General features: G+C 52.4%; 2 protein-coding genes and 1 pseudogene across 2 annotated transcripts; 2 read left to right on the forward strand and 1 right to left on the reverse strand.

Annotated features, from left to right (window-relative positions):
- Positions 1–8,003: 8,003 nt before the first annotated feature.
- Positions 8,004–9,188, forward strand: SAPIO_CDS9585 (annotated as a pseudogene; the record flags this gene model as incomplete).
- A 679-nt stretch (positions 9,189–9,867) lies between these two features.
- Positions 9,868–13,371, reverse strand: SAPIO_CDS9586 (uncharacterized protein; the record flags this gene model as incomplete). The annotated part of the gene is made up of 3 exons (XM_016790940.1): positions 9,868–11,516; positions 11,585–13,146; positions 13,211–13,371. 3 exons carry the CDS (start codon positions 13,369–13,371, stop codon positions 9,868–9,870), a joined length of 3,372 nt encoding a protein of 1,123 aa, XP_016639450.1.
- Positions 13,372–15,014: 1,643 nt separating this feature from the next.
- On the forward strand, positions 15,015–19,473 carry SAPIO_CDS9587 (uncharacterized protein; the record flags this gene model as incomplete). Its single annotated transcript, XM_016790941.1, has 2 exons — positions 15,015–15,416; positions 15,469–19,473. The coding sequence occupies 2 exons, from the start codon at positions 15,015–15,017 to the stop codon at positions 19,471–19,473; spliced, it is 4,407 nt and encodes a 1,468-aa protein (XP_016639451.1).
- Between the last annotated feature and the right edge of the window lie 714 nt (positions 19,474–20,187).

The following is a 20,187-nucleotide window of genomic DNA, read 5'->3' on the forward strand; positions in this document are numbered from 1 at the left end:
GTCCCCGGGCACTTAGGCCGCTCCGCGGATTCGTCCTATATTTTGTCAGTCGATGAATCGAAGATGGGATGGCACGCAAAACGAAAGCGAGGTGCGAAGGTTTTGAATTTGGGAAGCATCGAGACATTACAGCTAGGATGCATTCGGCCCGATGGGGGTGCTCTCGGAATCATAGGTAATACTCTGAATACCTACATGAACTGTTAAACTTCATCTCAAAACCATTCTCTCGGAGCATGCCGATGGTGATCCTTCCTAGCACCAGCTCGCCCGACGTTCAGGGACATGAGGCGAGATCTGCTTCGTAGATGATCGACTCATCTCGCCCGGAGATGAGATTGACGCGCATGAAAGCCATTAATCTAAGACCCTATTCAAGTGCGCTCCACAAGATCGACCGCTACAGTAGCATAGGGCAGGCAGGCTCTCAATTCGACGTTCGATACCAAGGCCCACCAGCTCTGTAACCTTGACTGGCATGTTGCAAGCATGAAGCTGGCGTGTTATTTCGGACGATGCCTTCACTACGAAGTAACAGGGAGGTGGCTGCTCGGCCTCCGGTGCAACTCTTATCCCATTCTTCAACAACACAAGAACGACGTAATATGAATGGTTGGAACAGGAGTTCGTGAGTGCGGGGTGCTCAAGGAATCCCGGCGTGGTGCCACCGCGCCAAGGATCCAGGGCCCACGCATTCTGAGTGCTGGGCGTTCGTGAACCCACATATCATCGTCGAACGGCGAACAGATCCCGCGATGGAGTCTTCAATTCCCTTCTTGCCTCGTCGCAAGTGCAACGATCACCTTAACAACACGCCCGTACTTTCGTACACGTATCAACGTGACAACGATGTTGAAGTTAAGGGATATCTTGCAAGCAGGCATACTACATTAGTGTCGTCGTCACATTCTGGGCAACTGCCCTCCTCCTAGCCAACACCACCCCCAGTCCAGGCCAGTGCGCCCCATCTCCCTTCATTTCGGCTCTCCCCTGCTCGCCTATTTCAATCGTTCCAGTGCGTTCCAACGTAAGCGGATCCGGTCAGAGCCAGGGTTAGAGTGCCGGCTTGAAGATGATCTCCAGTACAGAGTGGCAACAGGCCGTTAAGCGTCAGGTGAAAGTCCCCAAGACATGTTGACAGTGGCTTAGGGTGGATCATTCATGCGTTCTCACGCACGCTCCATGATCTCCCAGATCCGCCACTTTGTGGGGTTTCTACCCTGAAATTGGGATAATAAACGCTAGGCCTAGAGTATTTCGAGATTTCAAGAGATCGGATCGCTCCCGCTTCCTAGCAAGGCAACTCATATCATATTTAGATCCTAATAAGGCAAGACTCAACCCAGGATGAGTCTCAGGACAGACAACTGTGAATAATTTCCGGTGCAGCCTTTTTAGCCTCACTTCACACAAGTTTTACACTCCTCCCTGGCTTGACCGACGACATTTAATTTTATGTGGATTTCCCTTGGAGGGTCCTGGTGAAATTGGAGGTCCCGCATTGATTTCCAACGCCTAGGTCCTGACGATGGCCGATGGTTCCAGGGAAGACCCGACCGAGGACTAGTAGTGTTCGACTTCTTAGTTCCCGAGGACCCTGAGGCCAGGAGTATCAATAGGCCATCTACTCCGGAAATGAAGGCACCTTTGAGGGTGGCACGCCGTTTAAATGACGGGCACCAACGGGCCGTCCTGGGGACGCAATTGGGCAATTTCTCAAAGGAAGCATAAATTAAGCAGTCACAGTAGTTTAGTATGTAGCGCCAGGGGAAGGCTACCATATTACCCAAGACCAGGTTGCAGATGACTTGGTCAACCATTGATGCTGGTCAAGATGCGATTCCTTTGACCAACTCAAGTGAAGTGCTCAGGTCGCAGCTCGGGTCGACTATGTAGGAGCCCTTGCCAGCCCAATCCAGCCAGCTGGCACGACCGGTCACTGAATCGGCCGCATGTGTTTTCCAGCCTTGAAGCTCTCAAAATAAATAGGCCGCAGACAAAGTCAAAGCGAGCGAGGCCATCTTTCAAGGGCCCATGAAGAATCCACGTGTCGGTCTGTTTCTGGCCGCGAACAGCTCCATTCCATTCCTAATAGGGCAAACCAAACAAAACAAAGGAAAAAGACGGTGAAAGCAAGAAAGGCTTCTTGCCGCCAGGGAGGATCCTCAGCGAAAACAGAATGCATATCGCAGCATGTTTCAATTTACACCAATAAAGTACGGTGAACAGGAGTGACTGGAGATGGCTAAATTGAGATGAATCTGTCGATGCGACAGATAATAGGGACACACCTTGATGCCTGCGCCGCGGGGAAACGGAACGGACAAGAATCAAGAGAAGACCGAGAAAACAGGGAGAGGAAGAAAAAAAAAAGAGATTTTTTTCCCTCCCTGCTGAAGACGCAACAGACACGCGGCCAATTCTCGTAGGCAGCACAGTCTGTGGCTATCACCTTCGGTAGCTTCCTAATCACCGGGTCCTCAAGACACAAAAACTAGAACCGGGGTGGTCATCACCAGAACCGCGTGGAATCTCACAAGATCACTAAATGTTGTCGCTAAGTAGTCCAGTTTCACGCTGTCCTTGTCTCGTCCAATCCGACTGGCTCTCACGATAGTCCCGTTGTGACGAGAAGCCGTACCTTGCAGTGGCTGTCGTTTACCTTCGACCACTGATGGACTAGTATGCCCAATGCGCCGGAATCGATGGCCTTTGGGTTTTAATTCGGTGTTCGATTTTTTTCGGAACTGGAGAGAGAACTTGGGCTTCTCCGCTTGCTTTTCCCTTTTAGGGTTAGGGTCGGGATGAGTAAGGAGAGGGTTGGCATGCCTTGGAGTTCCCCTGGTCTCAAACAGATGGCGTTTCACCATCTTAGACTAGGCAGGGGTACCCGCATCCACGATCCCGGACTCCGAATGCAGGGGTTACAACGGCCCAAGGACGAGGTCACCACCTCCACTTCCACCCACCCACCACCCACGCCATTTGGGGGGGCAAGATCTAAAGTGTTTTCCTTTTCTGGAAAGGCCTTTTTTGCAGGCCTAGTAGTGCCGGCCAAGGGGTTCGCATGTGTAAGTCGCGCTCGTAGCCCAAATCGCAACGATGCATTATGAGCAGAGGGACGATGCACGCAATGATGGTACATGAATGGACTCTACTGTAGATGGATGGGTGCACGCTAAGGTTTGAGCGCTTAGTTGTCGGTGCTTCACCATAACTCATCACCTTGCGCCCGACTTGGGATGACAACTCAGGGGTCAGCAATCGCAGGCCACTGCCCGAAGAAGGACGGCGTGCGTGTATCGCAACGGCGGCGAAACAAAGATCATGCCCAAGGCAGTTTACGTAGTATGGCCACGCAGCAGGTATGGGGTAGCGCATAGTGCTGGCGTGATCGGTTAACGACTGCCGAGAGGGGCGACGGCATCAAGTTGACTGGATGGGATTTTACTGTGATATCCTTCATCAAGATCAGGAGCAAAAGCGGTGCATATTTATCAATCGACAGGTTCGATGTTTCTGTTCCCGCTCCTGCTTAAGCGATGACTGGAAGGAAGAATCTCTCAGTTTTCCATCAATGCAAAAAATCTTCAAGCCCCGAACAGATGGGTGATCCGAACATGAACCCTCAGACCTTTCTTGGTGGTACAAGAAACACGTCACACCCAAGCTTAATATCTCGAGAAACCAACAAGGTGTACTTTTCTGAGAAGCGAATGTGATACTGGGAAGATCAGTACCTGAAGAATGTGTCGGCACCGAGAGACGAACCTTGGAAACGAAACAATTGTGACGAATGCTATTTTCAAGGTTTGTTTAATGTATTTTTTGGTTTCAATCGGATCAATCCTTCTCCCCTCTTACACTGAGTGATGTAATGTTACGAAGGTCAAGTGAAGTCAATGTCCTCCTTGAGACAATGGAAGTCCCCATCAAATGGATAATGATGACTGTGGCTGTGGATACTAAATCGAGGGTGCTGAACTGGCGCAGCTAGTGTCTATATTTGTACCCTCTTCCTAATATGGCAGAGCATGCCTCAATTGATGTAAACTATTACTGATACTATTTTCAACACTTGCACCGTCCTTCCGCTGCGGTCAGCGCGATTCCGGTTGTCTTATATTTTTCCATCTAGATATTTCCTCGTGAGGTTCGGAGAAACTAATGGTTTCGACTTACTCCCCGTTCTGAACATCGGTTGGCATGTGCGGATTTGATGTCGGCTGGGCAGCAAAGAAGATCGAAGATGCCGCATCGATCAATTCTCTTGTTCCCCGCCCCGCATTGTACTTCTGTCCAGTGGCAATCGCACGGAGTACAAAGGAATTGATGAAGCCAAGGCATCAACGGATTTCTCCTTCTCCTTCTGTAATCGACGCCGAGATTCTCTGGAAGACTTCGTAAGCCACGTTGTCGTAAGCTACGATGAATACTCAATCCTGTCAATGCAGGGACCGCTGGAGGCCCTCGCATACGTAAAGCATCAAGCATCAATCCACATTGTACGAAAGGTCCTGGTCCTTGTCTAAGACCGCCGAAAATACACCCAGCCTCCCCAGTTTTTCCAAGCCATCCGTCAAAAGTGCTGTGCCACTACGACGCCGCACTTCGCGAAAACAAGACCACGCTAGCTGCGAAAATGGAAAGAAGTCTGAGACTGAAGAAAACCCCGACAAAAGGTAGAAAAAAAAATCCAAAGAAAAAGCGCTTCGTCATTGCCCGACGCCCGGTTAGTGGCCTGTCGCTGTCAGCCATCACCCTGCTTCGGCGTCTTGATGTCTCGGTCGGCGGGCCAGATGACTTCGTACAAGCAGGACGGGGTCCTGCGAAGGGGCTGGGCGGGCATCGAAAGAAGCAAATCAACGAGCTGAATGACAACTTAGTGCCAAGCTGAGCGGGGGAATGCCCCTTTACTGGACGACGGGTTGACACTTTCCCCTCTCGCCCTGCTTTTCTGGCGTGCCACTGGTGCCCCCTGAGTCCCTGACGCTAGCAGAAATCTGCCTACTATTGGCTCGTGAGGATACACCGACAGTCTTTCGGGATGCGCCGTCGACACGAACCCTCTCGTCCGTCTACGATCCGGCAACAAGAATAAGACTCGTTTCCCTCCCTTGTTTATCGGCTATGATTGGTGGAACGACCGGCACGTCCAGTTGAAACATTCTAGTCAAGTGAGTAAACGCCCGAACCCAGGAATGGGCTCACGAGAAGTTGAAACTTGAAGCTAGAATCACTTGATGGAGTCTCCTATTCCTCTTCTAAAGTCGGATCACGGCAACTTGCTTTCTCTTAGTTTCTGCTGGCTCTTGTGGATTATCCTTGACTTTTCGCAGGTCTGTGTCCTGGTCGTCGATCCATGCCAGCCAAGAATGCCCCCGCGAGACGCACTGACATCACTGACGGTGGCGGGAGGACCGAGGCTCTGTTCCAAGGAATTGGCTTCGCTCGGTCACTTTTACGAAGTATTCTCGACTGCTTTCACAGTACGAAGTAGGCCTCTGATAAATTTATCCGGCCGCAGTTTTGGTCTCCTTTTTTCAGACTCAGGTGATGGGCATCTCACTGGGTAAATCTAGAACTCGTGATACACCACACCCGTACAGATCCTCTCACACATACCGCCAAGAACCTGAAGGCCAGACAAAAAAAGTAAATCCCGGATACCATTTAGTAAAAAATTTACAAGATCATCGATTTTTTTACGAGTAGCTTCTAGAGGTTATTCTGGCCCGAACTTCCAAACGCCGAAGCCAGAGGCGATTTAACGCCGTCACCCTGGATAGCTCGGGACTCGACATGGAATTCTTCTAGGCCTGATGACCAAGGGTTACTGAGCACCTGAAGTGTGCAGATGGCAATTGGGTTTTTGCAAAAATCCAGGCACTACCCATGGCTGCGAGGCTCGGTGTCCTTCCACGCATAGTGCAACCCTCCCCACGACGCCAGAAAAGTTAACATGGTCCCTATTCCACTTCTAGCGGTACATCGCGCTGGATCAACCAAAAGGGAACAGGGGCAAAAGGGGCCCTGCTGTGGAAGGCCTGGCGGCGTAACGTTTCTCTGAGGTGGTGGTACCCAGTCCACTTGGTCAATTGATCAATACCACGATCGAGGGTCTCGCGACGAAGTGAGACCTCCACAGCTGGTGAAAGTCAGTTGAGGCGCTGGACTCAAACCCTTGACCGACCGGCAGGTCCCTTGACTGCGCGGGTAAGTCGGGACTTGAGAGGTCTCAAAAAATGGCCTTACACTGCGAATCACTACTTTTTTTTTTTTATCGGTTTAACGTTCTTTTGTCACTCGAGACAGTGCACTCTAAGGCACGAGAGCGTCATATTGAAGCCAAGATGCATGCTGCTGTCACTTAACAGAAAACCCCCTGTCTCAGCGGGTCGGGCGATCTCAAGTGAGAGAGGCCTCACCAGTGGGAAAGGCAGACGGAGCACTGTCGGTGACAGCCGCATTCCATCAACGCACTGCACTGTCAAAGCGAGTGGTGCTCTTGGACAGGCTTGAACACGAGTGGGAATTGGGCTAGGCTAGCCAATCGCTTCCTTGGTAACCCCTGGCCCTGGAAGCAGGTTTGCCCTGTTCTCCTATTTTTTCACACTTTCGCCTCTCGGGAGGCTTTTAGCTCAGCGAATCCACAGTCGTCATGCTCGTCGTACCGTCGTACGAAGTACACTGTAATATGGGCAGGCCGGAGTGGCACTACGGCACAGTACGGAAAGAGTCATGACATGTACTGGGGTACGAAGCGACATTCGCCGACGGGGTTTACGAAGGACGAACAAGACAAAATGGATCATTGGATCCAGGATGGGGGCTGCCAAGCATTCAATTCTGCACGCCCCTGTCCATCTGACACGCCCCCCTCATCCCATCTTACACCCCTCATCCATGGTTCCCACACCTTCCAGCTCTCACTCCCTCACTCTCTCTGTCCTCTCATCCTGTCTTCGTCGAAACATCCCGCATCCCGACTAGTCTGGTCCTTGCCTAATAACCTTCGAAAGGGGAACATCCCCGCTTACACTTCCCCCTTGATGCTAAGAATTCTACCACACACCCCTGCGACCCTCCGTTCGCCGTCGATCTAGTATTATGCCTCAAAGTCGGACACACATACCGCGATGGCGCAGCACCACTGGCTAGAATCGAGGATGGAACCAGACGACTCTACCACCTGCTCTAAAAAGGAGCGCCACTCGCTCCATCTGTGATGTTCTAAGTGGACCATCCGACCACTTTCATCGTCCAGGGTGGTGGACCATTCACATCCACATTCCCACCTTCGACGTCGAGCCCCGGCTACGAAGCTCAAGGTTGCCCCATCCCCTGTTCTACTATGATCCGCTAGAGTCCAATCCCTGTGCCATTGCCACTCGTTCCTGCGGCTTGCTTGTTTGTTCCTGGGTCCCAAATTACTATTCTGGATTAGACTAATCGTCCGCACATTCATTTTTTTTCTCTCTCGCTCTCTCTTGCATACTCCACCTTGGCTGGGCTGGTTCCACAACACGCTCCCCTCCCAGAATCTGAGAATCTGGTTCGCCGTCGCTCGTTTGTCTTCTGAGTATAAGTTTCCCGGTCCATCCCATCTCAACCCTGGCTTCTTGTCTCTTCCCTCCTCATCACCAAAGCCAAGCTCTCAGTTTGAGTCAGTCTTCTTTTCTTTCCAGAAACATTTCTTTTTGGTTTTGTTGTTTCAAGCAACATCCATTACATTCCTTTTTCAGATATTCAAGGCTAGGCCTGTATCACTTCACTCTGCACATATCAAAACTCAACGCGCCTGCGGCGTTCATCACTCTCCTTTCAGAACATCGGTTCTGCTTTGCAACTGACGACAAACCATCAAACGTCCGAAGACCAAACGAAACAGCTTTAACGCTTTCTTTGCTCCTCTTTTTCGACTTTGCTTCGCTAGGCTTAGACACTCTCTTGAGTATTCCTTCGTCCGGAACGTGAGGAATCGACAATCCCTTTGCTTCAAAATGCAGTCTACTCTTATCTCTATCCTTGGCTTGGCCGCCGCTGCCAACGCCCACATGAAGATGGGAACCCCCGTCCCCTGGGGCCCTATCAGCAACGCCCCCTTGGCCGGTGATGGAAGTGATTTCCCTTGCAAGAACGTCGCCTATGACTGGAGCGGCAGCGCCCAGATCAACGTTATCCAGAAGGGCCAGAGCTCTCCCCTGACTTTCATCGGATCTGCTGTGCACGGCGGTGGCTCTTGCCAGCTCTCGCTCACCACCGACTTGAACCCCACCAAGGACAGCGTCTGGAAGGTCATCAAGTCCTACGAAGGTGGCTGCCCTGCTATTGGCGTCGCGGGCAACGCTGGTGACAACGCCAATGCCCCCGGTCCCAGTGAATACACCTTCGAGATCCCCAACGACGTCCCCGCTGGCAACTACACTTTCTCCTGGTCGTGGATGAACAAGATTGGCAACCGTGAAATGTACCAGAACTGTGCTCCCGTCCAAGCCGTCGGCTCTGGTGGCTCCGAGTCCTTCTTCAACTCTCTTCCTGACATGTTCGTTGCCAACGTCGGTAACGGCTGCCAGACCAAGGAGGGCGACGACACTGCTTACCCCAACCCTGGCAGCGTCGTCGAGCGTCTCGGTCTCCAGACTCAGTCTCCCAGCCCCATTCCCGACAGCCTTTGCCCCAACGCTGGGTATGGCTCCGGCTCCGGCTCCGGCTCCGGTTCCGGCTCTGGCAGCGGAAACGGTAGCGACACCCCCGCCGCTCCTACTCCCCAGCCCACTCTCCCTGGCAACGTTTTCATCACCGTCCCCGCTGCCACTCCCACCGCTCAGCCTGAGGCTCCCGTCCAGAGCCAGCCCGCCGCCCAGCCCGAGACCCCTGTTGAGGAGACTCCCGTCGAGACCCCTGTCGATGGCGGCAATGATACCCCTGTTGTCGATGTTCCCGTCAACAACGGAGATGCTGGCTCTGGCTCCGGCTCTGCCTTTACCGCTGGCACTGCTTGCAACCAGGATGGCTACTGGAACTGCGTTGGTGGCAACTCCTTCCAGCGCTGCGCCAGCGGCATCTGGTCTGCCACCCAGCAGCTTGCTGAGGGCACTACCTGCTCCGGCGGTATTACCCAGACCATCCAGATCTCGAAGCGCGATGGCACTCCTATGCGCTTCGGTGCCAAGTTCATCATGTAAGGGGATTGCATGAGTAGACTACAACAGGTTTGTGGGAGGTTCGTGTTGGGTATCATTGGGGCGTTGGCTGTGGCCTCGACTTCCATTCTTGCATAGATTTTTGGGTGATTTCATTCTTGTACATACACATTTTCTTGTATTTTCATACCATCTGGCACCATCTGGGGGTTCGGATACCGTATACATAGGGACTATGATCGAACAATAGACCCCAAAGGGAATTTTGCATATCAACATCTTAACCGAGCTAAGTCGAGTCCTCAAGTGGCTGCAGAATAGTAAGGTGAACTCGACAGTGACTTTGGGTGAGGTTGAGCCTAAGTTGTGGGTCATTCTGGTTGCAGAATCACGTGAGTGGCCCACCTGCGACCAGACAGCCAGACCGGAGCCCGAACCATTGCACCGGAAATGGTCGGGACCGACTGGCCGGGGTCATTGGAGACCAACTTGTTGGTGGCGCTGTCCCAAGGTGATGGGAAATGAAACCTTCCAGAAGGATTGATGGCATACTATTCTAAAAAGGAATTTTCGAGTTGGTCATTTATCATAATGTTCTGCCCATTTCGGTGGTCAGAAGGATCTTGGGCTAGATATTATCGACTCAATATGTCTTAACAAAAATATAATTTTATATCACTAGCTAGTTCCTTACATTATATAGTATTTCGTAACGTTCGTCTCAAGCCTTCGACCTGGGGTCATCTCCGATCAATGTATCAGAACGCTTACACCTGCCGAACAATATTCTATGAGCTCGGCTTTTGCTGCCCCTTTTCAAGGCAACCGTATCTATCGGCACCACAAGTTCGGCATACTCGATACCAACGTGCCGCCGGCCATCCCGGCCAATATACCTCCCAAAGGCGAACCTCGTCTCAGAAATGGGGCTATCGTCGCGTAGCGCCCTGCTCGGTGCCATAAACTCAAGGATAGAAGCTATCGTCGTCGGCATGCGCGGGAGGAAGAAATCCATCGAGAAACCGTACATGAACGTAGCCACAACGACGTACAGCGCCAGAATACTAACGCTAATAATGAAGGCGGAAGTTTCCATGAAGATTCGAGTCTCGGTCGAGAATCTCGTGCCACCGAAGGCGGGCTGATTTTCTTCGAGCGGCTGATATGGCACGGCGTCCGACGCGAGGAGATATGCGAATGCGCGGCGCCAAATATCCATTGTTGCCGGGAGCATGACGGATGGATCCGGAATTGATTCGTTGGGGTCGAGGATTTTCTCCCCGAGGGAGGCTTTGAGGACGTCGATGAACCAGGAGAGGGACATGGAGTTGGGGTGCCAACTCACAGCGTTGGTTGTCATGTGCCCGGTGACCATCTCCACGAGCCGAATCGTGTCATTCCAAGACCTATCGTAACCGAGATTGTCGGTGAAGTCGCTGGCCCTTTCGTAAGACAGGATGTGTCCATCGGAGTCTATAGTTACGTCGAAGAGGGCTGTCTTGAATTTCGATTGGCATGCATATGCTCTATAGTCCACAGTTCGCTCGGGAGTGTAAGTCATTCTGCCCCAATATAGTATCATTGCCCCTAATTTGGTGCAAGAGCCCCAAGCTCCTTCGGTACTCGAGGTCTTATTCGACATCTCCCCTCTGCCCAGCTGGGACAGGCCGGGGCAAGCTGGATCGGTGATTCCATGTTCCTCATTAAAAGATCGCACGTCGACTATGATCTCTTTTGGGAGAGTGTCGTTTACCGGCTTCGTTGTCTGTGCCTCGCTGCAGGTTATGTCGAGCCCGTAACCCCTCGTTCGACCTCTAAACATCTCTGTCGAGTTGTGTGGGTTAGGCGAAATCGCCGCGAATGGCTGGAAGTAGTACTCTGCCGTAGCCCAGGGAGGCATCTGCGTTCCCAATGTGAAGTTTGACTTAACGGAAAACATGTTATCATCCTGCCTGGCGTCGTTGTTGGTACTGCTGCCCATCTTGTCCAGCTGGAATCTCTCTGAGCGTAGATGCACGAGATCTATGGGATGGGTGACTGGAACGGGTTTTTCGTTGAAGAGACCACCTAAGCCGACCGCCAGAACATTTGCGAGAAGAGCAACGAGACAAACTACGGAAATGAGGACGTGTCCGGCTCTTAACGCTCGCCAGATAGAGAGCTGCGGAGGTAGAGACGTATAGTCCAGATTCATGGCCTTTTTCGCTTGGGATGCTTTCTTTTGTGGTCGCAAGTCATTAAACGGTTGGAAAATGCAGAGCAGTCGGGTAGCTAAGACCCAAAACGGCTCTATGAGTGTCGCAATTGCTGTGGGTATGTAGTTCTCCAAAAGCTGAAGTACCTCAAAACGGTCCGTTGGGCGGGGCAAACCTATAGGCAAAATATGTTAGTATCGTGATGGAGACAAGGAAACGGTATAATAGCGCAGTTTAACATACCCCCTAGTCGCTTCTCTTGGTTCTTGAGGAACGTCAGAACCCCCAATGTGATTGCCAGCAGAAGAACGAAAATAATTCCCGACACCCTACGGAGAATGAGGGGTCTCACAGGCTCGTAATACTCATCATTTCCATCTCCCGACTTGGCCCTTCGTTCGACTGGTATGTCAAAAGGCTTGCGCGTGTCGGTTACTCCTATCATCATGGTGCCATCCGAACGAGAGCAGCCGCACTTAAGACGGAGCCTTGGATCACTAACACCTCCAGATTCGAACTCGCTCTTCGTCTTATCAAACGTTCCGTATTTTGGTGAAATCACATCGAGTAGCTGTGGGCTGTTTCTGAGAATGGTTACGAGATCGCCAAGTGTGCTCGGGTCTGCGGAGAGGTTGCTCTTCAGTCGCAGGGCGAGGAAATGAAGCAGAATCGTTTTGAGACCAACTATCACCAACAGTGCCTCTACTATGGCGGAGATAGTTCTGCTGACAAGAATTCCGTAAACAACAAACTCCACAGTCCCTTCCGACGGTTGCGCGGAGGCCACGGCCTGGTCTGCCTGAGGGACATCCGAAAGCAGGGAGTTGAAAGCCAGCGCAAAGACGGATTTGTGAATGGCTCGGAAGCGGTCTTCCATCACTTCGGCATCGAAGTAGTCCTCAATGGGCCTTTCATGCTTTCCAACGACAAACCCAACCAAGGGAGATAGTGGCCAGTCCCATCTCGTGTCGTTCAGCTGGTCGAACTGGTCGAGGATGATATTGTGAGAATAGTCGCGAGCAGCATCCTGGACTTCGGAAACACTACTTCCGAGCAGATATTCAAATCCAGTATTGTTGAACTCAGTGGGTGGGAGCTCCTCGGGAGGTGCGAGTTCCTCTATCGAGGCATCATTTGGATGGAAGGTATCCGTGGGAACTGTTACCTGAACTCGCTGCTTCCAATAGCTTGGTTCGCAGAAGATCGCCGTTACCCGGGGGCTGTCAACTGGCCCAACAGCCATGGTGGCAAGAAACTGATGGGCGTACTGTGCAGGGCATGTCGTGGAACGCACGAGGAACTGGCTTGAATAGGCACTGTTATGCCAACCAAGATACTGCATTCGGTAGCGTGTTTGAGGTGCAATGTCAATGGTCTCAATGCTACTAGCATTGCAGCCTTGACCGTTGAGGAAGTCATAGTACGCCTCATAAGCCGGCCTCTTATCTTGGACAATCTCCGCCGGCCAGCACTTAAGATCCGTCCAAAATTTTGTAGTTGTGGCTGTCCAGTTGGCTTCATCTGGGAAGCCGTTGGTCTCCATCTTGAATGGCAGTAAGGCGTATTCAGGCGTGGTAAATTCCGGATATGGTTGAGAAAGGTACTTCACCGCGTACATGCGATGAAGAATAGAAGTGTCTAACGCCGCCGACTGTGCCTGGATCGGAATCGTCTCTGCCGATATAGAAAAGGAAGATGGCTGGCGAAGCTGTACCGGGCCTGTACCGAAGATGGCACCTTGAAGGGGAGTTAAGGCCCAGAAAATCAGCAATAATACAGTACCAGAAACAGACACTGTCCAGTGTCTAGATGAAAAGAATCAGCAATTGGAGAAGACATTGGTAGGGAGATAGTAAAGATCACACATACCTTCTCTTGGTTGCCTTGAAGGGGACCAGAGCAATGAAGTCGTATGGGTAATCCAGACTTAGGGACTCCTTAGCTAACGCACCATTTTCGCGCGAGAGTTCGAGCCATGGTTGGATCCGTTTTACATCTAGATCGACCCAATTCCATATGATGCTGTACATGACGGCGATTATCGTCGGCAAGTACATATATGCAAATTGGGCGCTGGAGGGTATGTCGTCTACGTTCGAGGAAAGAGATAAGCCACCTTCGCGACGACTCTTCTGCGCCAGGAATTCAATAACTCCCGCTAAGGCAAATGTCCATAGCGCAAGGGGTATTAAGACTCTCTTTTTCGTCGAGACTGGTTTCCATCCATGCTTGCAACCTACCATGACGGTGTTAGTATCAACACTACCAAGTGACAGGGGTGTAATCAAGGTGCATTAGACCATACCTGGGAGTGAGGCAAGTGTGGTCTCGGAGTCTACCCTGAGATGGGTCTCCTTTCTGAGGATGCCCTGTGGTGAAGAAGGGCTCCATAGATTCTGCGGACTAGCCCACGTTGAGTTGTCCGAGCTGTATGTGCGACCCGTCACTAGGTCTCCTCCGGGACCTTTATGAGGATCTGGCCAAGGGTGATCCGTGTAAGCCATTGGAGAAACGGAATGGCGTAGGAACCCAGAGACACAACAAGGACGGAAATCCTTGATTGAACCGAATCACAGAAGCGTCCATAGTGGGCTTTATGTATAAGAGAGAATTGGACATTCATTGGACTTCTATTTACAACCTCCCATGTTGGCCCCCATCTGGGCCGGCCCCTCACCAGGGGAGGGTGTGCAGAAAGCGAAACATCATTTCTTTCTTCGAGCCAACAGTGGTTCGGGTCTCGGGAGGTCTGCATTGGGGGGGGCCACCTACAACCCATGCAATGCAGGTCTTCAAGAAGGGCGCCTGGGCGGCCTAGTCTCGCGATGCCGATAAGCGCCCGGAAAATTTGCCCATGGGGCCAATGGCCGCAAAGACGACCTACCAAATCGCGGCTCAAAGACCGATGAAACCTCGATTCTGCATCACTGTAAATTTAGAATATAAACGTCGACATTTAAACCACCCCGCAGCTGATGTTGTTTACACTGTAATGCGTTGGCATCTGCCATGGCGTGTTTGCTTGTTGAAATGGGGCAAACACGGACCTTCTCGGGACGGGATTCGACTCTTGTCGTTTGAGAAATGTTGCACTGCAGAGGCGACAGAAAAGCAAAATAGCTGTTTGCCAGTCTGTTTGCATTGGTGATTGGGCACTGCCTCTCGGCTAAGGCCTGGTTTGCACGAATCAGAGTAGTTGACCGTGCTCGCTTCTCACGATGGATGTGGGACATAATCTTGTGAGCGTCTACGAAGTAAACTACGCCCCTTCAAGCATCTTGGACTTACGAGAGACTCGAAGAGCAATTAGTAGTACGATGACTGTGTTAATTTTTCATGCACTGTATATAATACTGTACACTGGTATCTCTTGTCCATTGTCCCGTCTTGAATATCCTAATGTGATGACTAAGCGTAGATTGGTTTTCTAGGTGTCATCCAACAAGCTCAATCCTGACCTTCGTCATCACGACGCTTTCTCGATTCAACTAAGCCAGCCGCTCGCGTTGACTGCCTCGACATTTCATCCATGGACTTCCGCCATCCCATCGCCACGATCGCATAACCTAGCTGACATGATACGAATTATCGATATATTCCATCCCCCGAAGATAGCCGTGATAATTTTACCGCTTTCTCTTCTACTCCACCAAAAGAACCTCGGCGCGTAGCTATGGCTCCAGATGATACCAGCCCCTGCGCAAGCGAACTGCAGCTCCGCCTAGCTTCGGCGACTGCAACACCCATCTCAGAACTAAGCCCCCAACTTAGCGACCTCGCATCGCGTACTATTCATGGCATAATTACGGTCATTTGGCCCTACAGCATCATCAAAAAGTCCGTGGCATTCCAGCTCGCAGAGCCTGATTTTCGGTTACGGCGGCAGAGAGGCCAGGTCCGGGTGAATTTTGTTGGCGCATGCGCCAAGGCGATTACGGATGCTGGATTAGGTAGTGGCGATGAGATTCTCATTAGTCTGGACGGAGCGGAGTGGGTGGAAAATGATGCGCCGGCGAGGATACCCGGAACGACCCTAGAGTGGCAGCTCAAGTTCGTATCCAGCGCGCTTTTACAGGTATAGTCGCCGAACAACAGTTTGTACGCACATGCCCTAACCTTAACCCTAGGTCAAAAAAGCCGATGCAGAAGAACCGACAGTCATCCATGTTGACGCGGTCGGTGTGGGTGCTGAAGATACCAAAGCCCCCCCTGCGCCAACAATAGAACCGATCGAGGAACTTCCAAGCACATCCGAGGTGCTGGCAACTCCTCAACGCGCGCTACCAACGAAGCGACGATTTTACTCCGGTCTGGATGCGGACGAATACGCGTCACCCGCGTTTATCAAACGCGCGCGAATGTCGTATGGCTCGCTTTTCGAGGGCGGATTCGACATTTTCGACGAAGATAAAGCTGCGACTTCTCGTAACCGTAGGCGTTCCGGATTTGCAAGAAATAGCAATGCATGGAGATATATGAGTGAATCTAGAAGCCCTACCCCGGAGTCCCCACCGGAAGCTGTCGAAGAAGTCCATCAGGAACTGCCAAGGAGCCCATCGCGCACGCCTCCGAAACCTCTCATGGCGGACGAGGGGGTCCAAACATCGGATATTGACATTCCAACTTCTCCAATACCGGCGAAAAAAGCAGTGCATGTCTCGGATGAGAGTCGCATAATGACGGAAACCGTCTCGGAAATGACAACCACAACGGGCAGCTCCGATCACCATGTTCTAATACCCGACCATTCAACGCTTCCTACATTAGATCGTGCTCACGAACCCCTTCCTCCGAGCTTTGTCCACTCTCCGACTAGAAATCGGTTCGCGCTGGAACACGATGATATCCCAGCTACCCACGATACCACAGCTTCTCCGCCAAGAAATGGCGACATTGGCTCACAGCCGTATCACACCGACGAGAACCAGCTTCCTGTAACCTCTCCGCCCAGCTTTCCTGATCACGCCACTCCTTGGGGCCAGGCACACTCGTACCCGCCTTTACCTGTTTCCCATGCAATGGAGGTACCCTCATTCGCGTCGCATTCCTCTATAGATTATCCCGATCTGCATTCTTCGCTTCCCCCAACCGTTGACCCTCATTTGGCCACTGAGCGTCATCTCCTTCCCTTTGAAGAAACCAGCCACGATGATGATCGGCGCCACCATGAGCCATACTTAATATCGTCTGACGTCCCATTAGCGGAAGAAGACCATGCAATGGGCGCCCCTGAGGAAGGCGGGTCGCGCGAAGATGAGAACACCGAAGAGCCTCAGACTTGCTTCCAGCAGAATATCGGTACGCTAGTCCGCGGCCCAGAACAGGAACAGGAGCCTCCAGTGCCCGCGGGTGATACAAAAGAGGAGGAAAATATCCCGCCTCTCGCTGGCTATGATGATCCCAATGTGGGAGGGGAAGAAAGCGAAGAGGAGGTTGAGGCGGAAGAGGAGGAAGCAGGAGGAGATTATGATACGCGGAATTACGCCGACGTGCAAGATGATGACGAAGGTAATGATTACGAAGATATGGAACGGGACGAGAATCCACACGACCCTGATGCGCAGACGTACGACGAAGATGAGGAGACGTATGAAGAGGAGGAGGCCGAGGCGGAGGAAGGTGCAGAACTTGACAGAGAGGAGATGATGGGTGCTAATGACGAGTATGGAGAGTATGAGGAGGGGGAGGAAGACGATGAGCGGTATCGGGGGGAGGAATATGGCGATGAGTACGAAGACGACTATTACGAGGACGAAGAGGTTGGGGGGGAGGATGAGGACGAAGACGAGGAGCCTTCGAGGTCGCCACAACCTGCGTCGTCAGCTCCGGTTTTTATTGATTTAATATCAGACTCGGAGGATGAGGAAGAAGAAGAAAAAGAGAAAGTTAAGCCAGCCGGAGGTGAAGGCGTTGAGGAGGAGGAAGCGCTGCAACCAAACGGGTATGATGATGATGATGATGATGAAGAAGAAGAAGAAGGAGAGGAGGAGGAGGAGGTAGAAGAGGAAGGGGAGGCTGAAGAGGAAGGGGAGGCTGAAAAGGAAGAGGAGGGAGAACAGGCGGATAAGGTAGGGGAACAAACGGAAGAAGAGGGGGGGGAGGAGGAGGAGGAGGAGGAAGACGATGCCGAGGAAGGCGAAGAGCAGGATGAAGCAGAGCTTGAGGATGATCACAAGGACGTGGTTCATAAGGATTCCCGAAAAGGTTCATCTCCTGCCCCTCCCTCTTCACCACATCAGCCTCATGAAATAGACGAGGAAGAAGTGCAAGTAAAATCGCCTACCCCTGAGCCGGTGGAACTGCTTCCATCGTCTCCTCCTACCACAGAGCAACCTCACGAAACCGAGCCAGAGCGGCCACCAATCTCATCACCGAAACCTTCTGAAAACTCAGGGGTTCCTGAAGCCGCCGAAGTCGAAAAGCCGCCGGACTCTGTTCCATTAGCTGACGAAGAACACGTCGCTGTAGAGGAATCGGAGCTCCAACAACCTACGGTGGAAGAGGCGGATGCGGATGAGGTAATGGAAGATGCCCCCATGGTCGAGAGTATGGAACCGGTAACCGAACAGCCAGAAATGAGGGAAGCTACGGATGAAGTCATGACCGATGGGCTAGACGCCGAGTTACTAGAAGATCAGGTCGATTTGATACAGAGGCCCCAGGACAAGCAGGATACGGACGAGTCCATGGCTGGGTCAGCTGTTGAGGAAACCGTTGAGGAGCAGATGCAAGCCGAGTTAGAGAAGCAGTACCAAGAGGAAATTTCACTTCTATTAGAGGCGGAAGATGAGGGTACTGGCATGGCTGAGGACAAAGACGAACAGACCCAACCAATCTCCATGGACTTTGCAGTACCGACCAAGGCTCGTGCAGCTGCGCCGGATGTACTGGCACTTGCGTCTCCTCCTTCGACTCAACATGCATCGCAGGGTGAGCCAGAACCCGAACAGGAAAGAGCACCCCAGGTAGATGGGGAGACTTACCCCGAGGCTCCCACCCTTCCCCAGCTGCCAACCCCAGATGCCTCCCAGGTACATCCGAGTACACAACTCTCGCAAGAAAGCAACAGGGAGGAAACCAAGGACGGTATTGTTGTACAGCTACCTCGGAGGACAACACCAGCGGAGGACATGACTGCTGAGGAGGGTGCAAACGAGCCGGCTTCCGGGGACGTTGCACAAAGTCCAGCTCCATCCGAGTCGCAGTCGACCATTGCGGCATCGATTGAAGTTGCAGAGGAAGTCCGGGAGGAATCGCACACGAGCTCAGCTGTCGCGCCGGATGGATATGCGATTACGGTGAAATCGCTCAGAAGCCGAAGTCACCGTCGCATTTCATCGACAGAAAGGGTCGAGAGCCCCATTCAAGATCCTAGTGCCCAGCTCGCCAGAGCATCATTAGCGGCGAGAAGATCGATTCTTCCGGTCGAGATGAGCCCTCCACAAGCGGTTGTCAGAGCCACGCGGTCACGGACGCAAAGCGTCCATATGAGCACGAGCCCCGAGCCAGCGACTCATATAGTCCCGCGCTCTCCCGCTGCTTCGCAATCGCAGCACTCAGAAGCGGCAGCTGAGGAGGAAAAGAGCGAGTCCATGTCGGCGCTAAAACTGCAACTGAATAAGGCTCTACGGTTTACGCTGCCCGACCTTACGGCCCTCAAGAACCTCCGACAAGTCGCCAACGCGAAGATCGACGTCATCGGTGTAGCGACGACCCAGCCCCCGCCCGCCCAGCGCCCAAAGCACGGGCCAAGAGACTACCTACTCGCCTTCAACATGACGGACCAGACGATGGCGCCCAACAACGTGATCGTCGTGCAAGTCTTCCGCCCCCACATCGAGTCCCTGCCCGTCGTCAGGGAAGGCGACGTTATCCTGCTACGGCAGTTCGTCGTTATGGCGATGCGAGGCCGCGATTTCGGCTTGCGGAGCTGCGACGCATCGAGTTGGGCCGTGTTCGAGAAGGATCGCGAAGATGGGCTTCCACAGATCAAGGGCCCGCCGGTGGAGGTTACGAAGGGGGAGGATGCGCAGGCGGCGTTGCTGCTTAGGTGGTATGCGGCGCTGGGACCTAAGGCTAGGGATAAGCTCGGTCTGGCGAACCAGAGGATGGATGGGGCGCCGGCGGCGTAGGGGGAGGGTGCGATTTGGTTTATGGGTGGGCGCATGAGGGTTTTGGCAGTGTGTTTGGGTCTTTGTATAATAATTTGGAGGGTACCCTGCTCGGTGACCTAGCGCCTATAGGCGTGGGGGTGAATATAACCGTCGAGACTGGAGATATATTCTTCTACTATTTGCCTAGTGATATCCAGACGATGAATTGCAGCGCCCCGCGGAGACCTGCTTCACTTCTTAGTCAACTAGGATCGGCCCATCTCATTCTGCAGGATCACCCTCGGGTTGACACGGGCGTTCTGGGTCTAGCAATGCAGCTCGAGACGTTGAACTCCACTACTGCAAGTCTCCAAAGGCGTAGTTAGACGCTGTGTTTTTTCCTGATCCCCGATGAATACAGCATAACCCGGATGGCAACTAGTATTCTCAATCTTTATGATATCCATCCTGTAGGCATGGGAACTAGGACCCGGGACCTAGCCACAGGCACCAAGTCTCTACTTCGTATACCACTACATGGAATGGCTGTAACTCTAAACTGACTTTCAACCTGTGATAACTCTCCCGAGTTTGACTCCCGGAAATGGGGCAGGGGTGTTTGATGGCTTGTCCTCCCGACATTAGCACCAACTCTATCACCTTATCGACGAATGTGAAAGCCACCCACGAAGGAAAGTCGGAGACTCACCGAAGCATACTAGAACTGGTATGGAGACTTCGAGAGTCCTTTGA

This window comes from Scedosporium apiospermum (assembly GCF_000732125.1).
Source record: "Scedosporium apiospermum strain IHEM 14462 chromosome Unknown SEQ_SAPIO_0143, whole genome shotgun sequence".
In the NCBI taxonomy this organism is placed as follows: Eukaryota; Fungi; Ascomycota; class Sordariomycetes; order Microascales; family Microascaceae; genus Scedosporium; species Scedosporium apiospermum.